The following is a 10,000-nucleotide window of genomic DNA, read 5'->3' as shown; positions in this document are numbered from 1 at the left end:
GCCTTTTTTTTTTCTTTTTATTGAAGAGCTCTAGCGTCCTTCATCCCATAATCCCAAATTCCTATTTTTATTTTATTGCAGTCAAAAATTTTACTTTTAAAAGTTTAATTCTTTTCCTAAGAAATTTATCACATTTATCATTTATGTTAACAAAATGTGTTCTATTAAAATATTTTTCATAAAATGCAATTTCATTTTTAGCCACAAGTTGCACTTAGTTTTCATGATATGATCATGATTTTTCATGATTTTTTCCATGTTTTTCACTCAAAAACCCATTAGGCCTATATTATAAAGCAATAATAATTATGCTCAAAATTGGATAGTAAGTCGAGAATACAAATTTAATGTACCCCCATTGAAAAACGAATTTTGTTTCTCTTCCTTTGTGAATAGTTAGTTTTTTCCTCCCCTTAATTAGTTTTCAAATTTTGAATTTTTTTATGCGATTGTTCACTTTGATTTCGCAATTTTAAGAGGCTAAATAGTTTATAAAATATTTTGATTACTTCCTTCTTTTTTTACTTAATTACTTACTATGGCTATTATTATTATTATTATTATTATTATTATTATTATTATTATTATTATTATTATTATTATTATTATTATTATTATTATTATCATTATTATTATTATTATTATTATTATTATTATTATTATTATTATTATTATTATTATTATTATTATCATTATTATTATTATTATTATTATCATTATTATTATTATTATTATTATATTATTATTATTATTATTATTATTATTATTATTATTATATATTATTATTATTATTATTATTATTATTATTTCAAACCATTCAAAATGTAAATAAATTCATGTTGACATGTTGTGACATCAATATTCTACAAAATGCCCTATTTGTGTCAAATTTTTTTTTACCGTACATGTTGTTTTAATTGTTTGATTTTTGTAAAACTAGCGGCAAATTTTTGGTTAATTTTTGGCAAATGTTGCTATTTTGATGAGAGAGAGAGAGGGAGCGAGAGAGAGAGAGAGAGAGAGAGAGGGAGAGAGGGAGAGAGAGGGAGAGAGGGAGAGAGAGAGAGAGAGGGGAGGGGGGGGGGGAGCGGTGGCACAATATTGACACGATAAGTCTTAACTAACGCACCTGAACTAAGCGAGTGGAGGGTCTTTGAGCTAAAAGGAGTGGTATTATAATAATATTTCTGTTACTATTCATAAATCTAATGTTTATCATCCGTAATACAGTTAAGTTTCCTAGGATTCGTTCTTCTGTAACTAATATCGGGAAAATCCGCAAATGAGTCAGCTCACTCTGCCGACTGCACAACACTTGAGACATGTTACACATGCTACTGCTGGGTGGGGATCCTGACCTCCCATAACGGGCAGGGAGGTAGTCTACATACTGTGTCTTCTATACCCTTATATCTGTTTTCCAACATGCTTTCTGCCTTTGTCTTGGGATGAGATTACTTGGTTTTTTCCTGGCCCTGGCTGGGAGGGAAACAGTCAAATGCATAGTTATTGTTTTGGGAGATGATATTTTTTTTCCTTGTAAATCATCTCTCTGTTATGTATTATTATTTTTATTTTGAATGTATAATGTAAGCATTTGAGTGTGTTCCTCTTTGTTGGATTTTGTGCTTGTGTCCGGATGAGACTTATAGGTGATTTCAAACTAAGCACATTGGTGGTATGCTCTTGGAATCTACATCTGATCCCTATTTGTTCTCAGTTCCCCTTTGTCTTACTTTTTCTTGGGTGCTTTAATTGTAACTCTAGAACTTTTTACTATCCCATTTTCTTCCTTTTTACTGGCGCTGATATAACCTAAATGTGTTGCAAGCGCCGTAAAACCCTTAAAAACAAACAAACAAACAAACAAAACACATGCTAGTGTGTGTAGTTGTAATTGTTTAATGTTCCAAGAACATTCAATATTACACATTGAATGATATATAATATATGTTGTTCTGTATCCTAATATTTCACAATGGCACACGGATTCCCTTTCGACGAAAAATGTAAGTTTTACACTCATATTCTTCATATCTTAGTTGTTACCATAACCAGCATGCTACTAAAACCACTTCGGGTATTACTTTACTGTAAAGCTTGTATAGATAGTTCTTGGTTGACGTCACTCGGAAAGAAGGGGATAGAGAAAGAGTGAGAGAAAGAAAGAAAGAGAGATACAGAGAGAGCGAGAGAGAGAGAGAGAGAGAGAGAGAGAGATTGAGAAAGAATGAAAGAAATATAATAATAATAATAATAATAATAATAATAATAATAATAATAATAATAATAATAATAATAATAATAATAACAATAATAATAATAATGATAATATTAATAATAGTAGTAGTAGTAGTAGTAGTAGTAGTAATAATAATAATAATAATAATAATAATAATAATAATAATAATAATAGTGTTAATAATAATATTAATGATAATAATGATAATAATAATAATAATAATAATAATAATAATAATAATAATAATAATAATAATAATAATAATAATAATAATAATAATAATAATAATATAATAATAATAATAATAACAATAATAATAATAATAATATATATAATAATAATAATAATAATAATAATAATAATAATAATAATAATAATAATAATAATAATAATAATAATAATAATAATAATAATAATAATAATAATAATAATAATAATAATATTATTATTATTATTATTATTATTATTATTATTATTATTATTATTATTATTATTTTATTATTATTATTATTATTATTATTATTATTATTATTATTATTATTATTATTATTATTATTATTGTTATTATTATTATAACCATAATAATAATTAAAGTCAATACTTATTGTTGGTTCCAATTTTTCGGTTCATGATCAAAGAGTGCTTTATTGATGATGGTTAATGACAACACATCTTTCTGATTCCCCTACAGTATGCTCATAGCCATCGTTAACTTATTATAGCCTGACACTAGAGCCGTAGCCATCATTAACTAATAGCCTGACACTAGAACCATAGCCATCGTTAACCTATATCCTGACACTAGAACCGTAGCCATCGTTAACTTATATCCTGACACTAGGACCGTAGCCATCGTTATCTTATAGCCTGACACTAGAACCGTAGCCATCGTTAACTTATTATAGCCTGACACTAAAGCCATAGCCATCATTAACTTATAGCCTGACACTAGAACCGAAGCCATCGTTAACTTATAGCCTGACACTAGGACCGTAGCCATCGTTAACTTATAGCCTGACACTAGGACCGTAGCCATCGTTAACTTATAGCCTGACACTAGGACCGTAGCCATCGTTAACTTATAGCCTGACACCGGAACCGTAGCCATTGTTAACTTATAGCCTGACATTAGAATACTCTAAGACATAGTTTGACGTCATTTTTTTTAGGATTGTGCAGTGGTGAGTTGTCGTTAGTTGTGCTCAAGGAAACAAGTGATTCCATTGGTTGAACTATTGAATACAACTCACGATTTGTTTTCTTTTTTTGGCCAAAGACTTGTCTTTTGGCGTCTTTTTTGGTCAGTGTCAGGCTACAAATTTACAATGGCTACGGTATAATTAAGGGGGATTTGTTAGAGCAAATCAACCAACTTTTGGTCTGAAGACAATAACAAAGAACAGAGTGATGACTGAATGACGTCATCTTCATTCACTCTTTGAATTGTTTCTTTTTTCAGGCGTTCACCACTGTGAGATATTCTCTGAAGATGATCACTGCAGTTCCGTCAAAGGTTTCGCATATTGCACTCATAATCCCGGACATGCTGATTTTATGACTGTTGAAGAGTTCGAAAAGAAATGCACCTCTGAAAACCTCTACGGATCTAATTATGGAAGGGCAATTACCAAAAATGTAATCGGTGAGTCAGAATCGTGAGAGTGTAGGGAATGAGTAGGAGGAGGAGAAGGATGAGGAGGAGGAGGAGGAGGAAGAAGAGGCAGAAAAAAAAACTTGGACGTTTTTATAGGACAATATCCACTAAACGAGGGGTCCATAGCCAACAGCAACAATTTAACAAGTAGGATGAGAGACGAAGCCTGTTAGGCGATGTTACAATTTTTACTCAACATAGTAACTGTTAACTGCCAGCTAGTAATTTCACTTCTGAGTACAGTGAGAGATAGTGAGTAGAGAGACTTTTTCCAAGAATTATGCACCGCTCAGAGCGGGACTCAAACCCTAGGCCTCCCAGTCTAAAGGCTAGTGTCGTAACAAAAGACCACATAGCCACATTGAAGAAAGAGACTCTGGTTTTGTGGTTTTATGTTCGACAAGGGAGCGATATGTCACTGGTTCAAGTGCCCTGTAGGTGGCCCAACGTTGAATCTTTGGTACAAAAGTTACTCACACTCTCTCAGGGCACTAAGGTCGTATGACTCCATCCCGATAGTAGCTTTGTCTCTGTCAAAAAAACTCTGTTGCCTTACAATCGACGTTTCGTCCACATAGCCGTGTAATCAAATAGATTTCTGGGCCCAATTTTATGTTAGCGGACTAGATTTAATTCTTTATCAGTCTAGCAAATGACTTGCTAGTCTTAAACCTGAGCGGAGCAAGTGACTAAAATTCGGATTTTATAAACGTTTTCCAGTCTCTGACTAGCTAGGCTAATTCGGTTATTTTGTACTGGTAACATCAAGCTCTCTAGTACCTTCATACTTTCAACGGAAAAGATTTCCAAAGAGGAAATTAGCAACACATCCGGTATAGATCATTTTTCGTTCCGTTTCATATTTGAACTTACTTTTGCCATAATGAATCAAATCACGTGATATTGACCGTTGATTGATCGGACTACAATGATGTCCATGGTCGACTGTCTAGTCTATATTCAGGCCAATCAAAGTTTCATTGAAACTCGAACAAATTGAACCAAACCAAAAAATAAACAAATAGAAAGTGTGTTCTCGCTAATCACCTTATTTGTTACTAATTTAGCCACACTGTTCAGTATGACTTGCAAAGCGTGAGATTTTATCATGGCTTATAGTAGATAAAAGACCATTGCAATCGTCTAGACGTGATAAAACAAGAGTTGTGACGAGTTTCATTGTTGCATCTTTAGTAAGAAAATCTCTAATGGTGGATATTTTCTTAAGATTTTTTGTAATAGTTTTACAGAGGCTGTCTTCTTCAATTTTCATTGAGAAATAAATCATGTTCCAGGAATACCGCGAGATTTCTAACGCTTGTCGAGGGCTGAATTGAACCAATTTTATTCACACTTAAATGCTCCATCAAGTCATTCCAAATTTTATTTCTGGTGCATAGCATACCATCAGTCTTTTCATCATTCAATTTCAACTTATTCGTTTCTATCCAACATTTTACTTCTGCAATGCAGTTCTCGACAGATGCTATCAATATTGCACGGAACATGAAGGCTACAGAGGGGGGGGGGGTGTTCGTCTGCAGTGTTATGGTATATTATTTCATAACATTATGTTAGATTTCTGCCAGTTTATAACTAAATGATACTATTCTATTTATTATTTACAGATAGGACAGTGAGGATCACGGGGACGGTAATCAGTAAAGCCCGTCCGGATACTTACCCAAATACAAACAAACCGTACCCATTCCGAGATTACAGAGGCCATACAACGTGGAGTCGATACGGTACCGGGTACCTTGAGTTTTACCAGGAGGAAAGTCACGAAGACCAAGGACCGTATCTTCGTTGCTTCAAAACAAAAATATTAAGTAGTAACTTTACAAATCATATTACCAAGTGCCTTTTCGTTATTTCCACTGCAACCCATGTAATTTTTAATAAAGAAGAGGCCAAAAATGCAGTTTTTGAATTGTTTTTTGACTCTGATGATAGAAAAGGTGTTGAATATCTTTATGGTGTTGACATAATAGACGAGAATAGCACACATGTGTACACAGATACCTGTTTGGTGATGTGTGTTGCTAAAGATGATAAATTGGCGTCCAGGTTAAAAATCCTATGCAACTTTAACTACGTAATCTGGCCTTTCCCTTTGCATTCATTGAAGACAATATTAGTGTCTCATCCCCATGGAATTAGCAAACGTATTTCTATAGGGATTTTCAACAGCAACTTCATCATTGAACTACCTGGACAACAACCAGTCAGACTGCAGACGAATTCTAAAATTCGCCTCCTCGTCAGCGACAAGGAACACAACGAAACCCTCTTTTGGCAACATAAAGATTACTTTGACATATTCAATGAGAAGCCAACATTTAAACCATTTATAACTGGTTGGAACGAAGCGATTCTCACGTTGAGATGTGACGTCACAATTATTTTCCCACAGTTTTCCCAGCCAAATCTAGGACATATAAGCACAGGTTTTGATTGGCTGAGGCTGCCACCTGGGATTACTTTTGTTTCAGATTTAGGTAAGAAATCGTTTACCATGCCGTTCCAGGTCGACGTTCGTATGTTTGAAGTATCTCGTGAGTATTTTCATTGCCATGACGGACTTCCACAAATATTCCCTTCAGCCTACGGTACAAACAAAAAGGAAGGAATCCTCATCAACAGTTGCTACGATATGGCCACGTGTCCCGGAAGTAGCGGAGCACGTGTTTTTAACTTCTTCATGGCACCCTACATGCCACCTAATAGTCATCATGGCTGCCGAGACGGCAACAATATCAGTGGTCTATCTTGGATTACAGATATCAGGGATCGATGTTATCCGCGGAATTCCGTGGTTTCAGATTCCGCGGATTTTTTTCCCCTTGGTTTGTCCGGAACCTATCAATCAAGTAAAGGTTCTTATTTTATTTTTTTTATCTTTATTTTTTTTTTATTTTTTAAATTATTTTTTTGGTCTTATGATTCCTTTAAAGAAACAGTAGAGACATGCTTTTGTCCAAATAAATAAGATCATTGTATATGAGTTTCAGCGTGCAAGTACCTTTAGTCCTAAAACTATTTGATACGCACATCGATTTCCAAAAAGGAATTTCAATCTGTGAGAAGCCTCTCGTGATGTGAGTCAAAATATAATATCAATAAATTGGCCATCACCAATCATGCTAGAAGAATAACGGACAGGAGATCACTTGCTGTGTTTTTTGTCACCTTATGTGTTGTCCGAATGACCTTTTGTCTCTGTCTCGGAATTAGATTAATTGCTTTGTCCTGACACTGGTCGGAGTCCTTGGCTACGGGGAAACAGTCAGATGTATATTAGTATTAGTTTTAGCAGTATATTTTTATTATTAATATTTTTGTGTCTTCCATTGTAAACTTATCTCTCTTTAATGAATTGTAATAATTTTTTTCTTTTGGTTATTGCTGCTTTGAATATCATGATTTGTAAAAATTTGATTGTATTTCACGTGTTAGGATAATTTGACATGCCAAGTTCAAGAATGAGTCATCCGCATTGTTTGTGCGAGTTTTGGTCATAATTTGTGACCCCTCGTCTTAAAACGGTATTATGTCGGAATAATGATTAAGATGCTGAAAATGGAGTTTATGGTCGGAAATATCAGCCTTGCAATGAGTTTGTATATTTTATTGAAGAGAATGGATGACGTATCTTAGAATGGTAAATAGCAATAGTTCAAATTTTAGACCAGTTTAGATTTAATTCGGCATTTTAATATCTGGTTCATCCCGACATAATACCGTTTTGAGAAGATGGGTCACTTTTATGAGGGTGGTTTTTGGGAGATATATTCGGGGGGCAGGGGGTGGGGGGGGGGGGGTGCGATAACAGGCATCTACTTGAAGAAGAATATAGCATGTACCTATAGATAATATATAAATCTTTTTTTTTTCCTTTTCAGGCAATTCTCATAGTGTTTCAAATAGTCATGTCTTATTACACACAAACTAAATACATTACAATGTACATTCCCCCACCCCCCCCCCACCCCTCTCTCTCTCTCTCTCTCTCTCTCTCTCTCTCTCTTTCTTTCTCTCTGTGTGTGTCGCTCTCTGTCTCTCTCTCTATATATTTATCTCTCTCTCATCTCAATATTGTTATAAATAGATATCTTATGATATAGTTATATACACTTATATAAACCTAATTCATTCCAGTATGTTTAATATAATATACTTCTCTCTAGTCCTCTCTCTCTCTCTCTCTCTCTCTATCTCTCTCTCTCTCTCTCTCTCTCTTTCTGTCTCTCTTTCTCTCTCTGTCTCAAACAGTTTAACCCTCTCCTTACCAGCTATTTTCCAACCAACAGAAAAGTAGATTTTTCCATCATCAGAATACTATCGAGATATTCTATATTTTGTTCAGAAAAATGACCTCTGCAACACATTGTCGAGTTTTTATGGCTATAACTATAACATATAACAAAATGTAATCAGAATAAGAAAATTGTTGTGAAATCGTAACGAATGTGTCGATTTTCCTATGGGTGGTAAAGAGAGGGTTAAGAGACTTTCCATAAACAATCGATCACTATTGCCCTTTCATAACTTTCGTTTTTGCCATAGTTATATTTACATACCTATACTGACAAAGCACGCAAACAGCGCTGCTTCCGTTGCTAAGCAACGCATTGGAACTCAAACCATCGTCTGCTGACGTCATTTCCGTAATATTTTCAGTGACATTGTTTGATTCCAAAAACATCAACGCCTCTGGAGAAAAACAGATTTTTTGAAAAGTCGTTAGTAGTATATCAGTTGGTCACCCCCCCCCCCTAAAAACGTGATGCTTTTTGTCAGCTTGTATCTCTAAAACTCTTCATTGGATTTCTTTCAAATTCAATTTTAAAATAAAGCAAATCTTTATATGTAGACTGCCAAAATCTTATGAATATGAATTGAGAAACAAAAAAAGATACAATGAATTTTTCAAAACCGTGTCCAGAAGTACGATATCAGAGAAAGATGACGCAACATTGCTGAGAGTAAAATGGCGACGACCTTAACATTTGTTGCCATTTTTTAACAAACATTAATCATCATGTCAATATAAACATTGTTTTCATCATAATTCTCTTCATGTAAGAACTCGTCTATATGACACACTCACATGCCTATAGATAGTTCGAAGATGACGTCACTCAGGTCTTTGTTGATGTTTTTTGCCATCCGCGTTTATGAGTAATGCTCACTGAACTGTATTACCCCGACTATAAACGTTCATGGATACACACAATTTTGTGTGTTGGTCCGTTATACTTCCGGATGGCAATGTTATAAGCTTCTTAGCCAAGCGCATACTATCTATATGACACACTCACATGCCTATAACCCATAACCGTTAGGCCTGAACTTATTTTTTTTTAACTTAAAAGGATTCGCACGATATATTTTTGCAAAAAACTTATCTAGAGACGATTGTTTTAAATGCATGTTTTACTTTGGTGTTATTCAAAACATTCACATAATTGTTCTTCGAATATTTTGATAAATAATTCGATTTTTGGAGCATGATTAATTTTGCTCAGCTGCTCATTTCAAACTGGATTATCAGTTGCGGCTATGTGATCTAGTGGTATGACACTCGCTATCGGATCGGAAGGTCCTGGGTTCGAGCCTCGCTCGGCGCATAGTTGAGTCCTTGGAAAAGACTCTTTACTAATATTCTCTCACCATACTCAGGTGTAAAACGAATACCTAGCCGTTTACAGCGTTGTCTCTGTCCGAAAAAAATGTTAAATCGCCTAACTGGCGTCATGTCCCGTCCTAAGTGTTAAATGTCGCTGTTGGCCAGTGACCCCTTGCAAAGCGCTTTGAGCACATTAAGTGGATATTGCGCTATATAAAAAGGTCAATTTTTTTGGTAATTGAATTGGTTGCAATAAAACATCTGAGCTAATAATGACAATGATATTTTGTAAAACCGTTGTATTGTTGATATGATGATAAATGTGACTCGCCGTCTCAAAGCAGTATTGTGTCGGGATGACCTAGGTGCTAATAATTGAATGTATTGACAGAACCATGAGTCTTGGGTTTTGATTTCGATTCGTTGCGCGGCTCATTTTACACCTGAGTACGGTGAGAGATGAACGTGAGTA

General features: G+C 34.3%; 2 protein-coding genes across 3 annotated transcripts in view; one reads left to right on the top strand and one right to left on the bottom strand.

Annotated features, from left to right (window-relative positions):
- Positions 1-8,492, top strand: part of LOC144959424 (uncharacterized) — a 9,616-nt gene extending 1,124 nt beyond the window's left edge. The window contains exons 1-3 of one of the 2 annotated variants that reach the window (XM_078892006.1): positions 1,366-2,009; positions 3,702-3,884; positions 5,525-8,492. In XM_078892006.1, coding sequence (XP_078748132.1) covers positions 1,979-2,009; positions 3,702-3,884; positions 5,525-6,888 — 1,578 coding nt within the window. In that variant the 5' untranslated portion in view covers positions 1,366-1,978 and the 3' untranslated portion in view covers positions 6,889-8,492. Of the gene's footprint in view, positions 1-1,365; positions 2,010-3,701; positions 3,885-5,524 lie in introns of those variants that run through there. The other variant, XM_078892007.1, reaches the window with a different exon arrangement.
- The window catches only part of LOC144959425 (adrenocorticotropic hormone receptor-like), a 28,676-nt gene that overhangs the window by 14,049 nt on the left and 4,627 nt on the right, over positions 1-10,000 (bottom strand). The window contains exon 2 of the mRNA XM_078892008.1: positions 8,480-8,612. Within this exon, the coding sequence (XP_078748134.1) occupies positions 8,480-8,612 (133 nt within the window). The remainder of the gene's footprint in view (positions 1-8,479; positions 8,613-10,000) is intronic.

This window comes from Berghia stephanieae, chromosome 14 (genome assembly GCF_034508935.2).
Source record: "Berghia stephanieae isolate SIO BIC M18660-M18661 chromosome 14, UCSD_Bste_1.3, whole genome shotgun sequence".
Classification (NCBI taxonomy): domain Eukaryota; kingdom Metazoa; phylum Mollusca; class Gastropoda; order Nudibranchia; family Aeolidiidae; genus Berghia; species Berghia stephanieae.
Note: the sequence above shows the minus strand (reverse complement) of the source record. Positions and strands in the feature narration are given on the sequence as shown.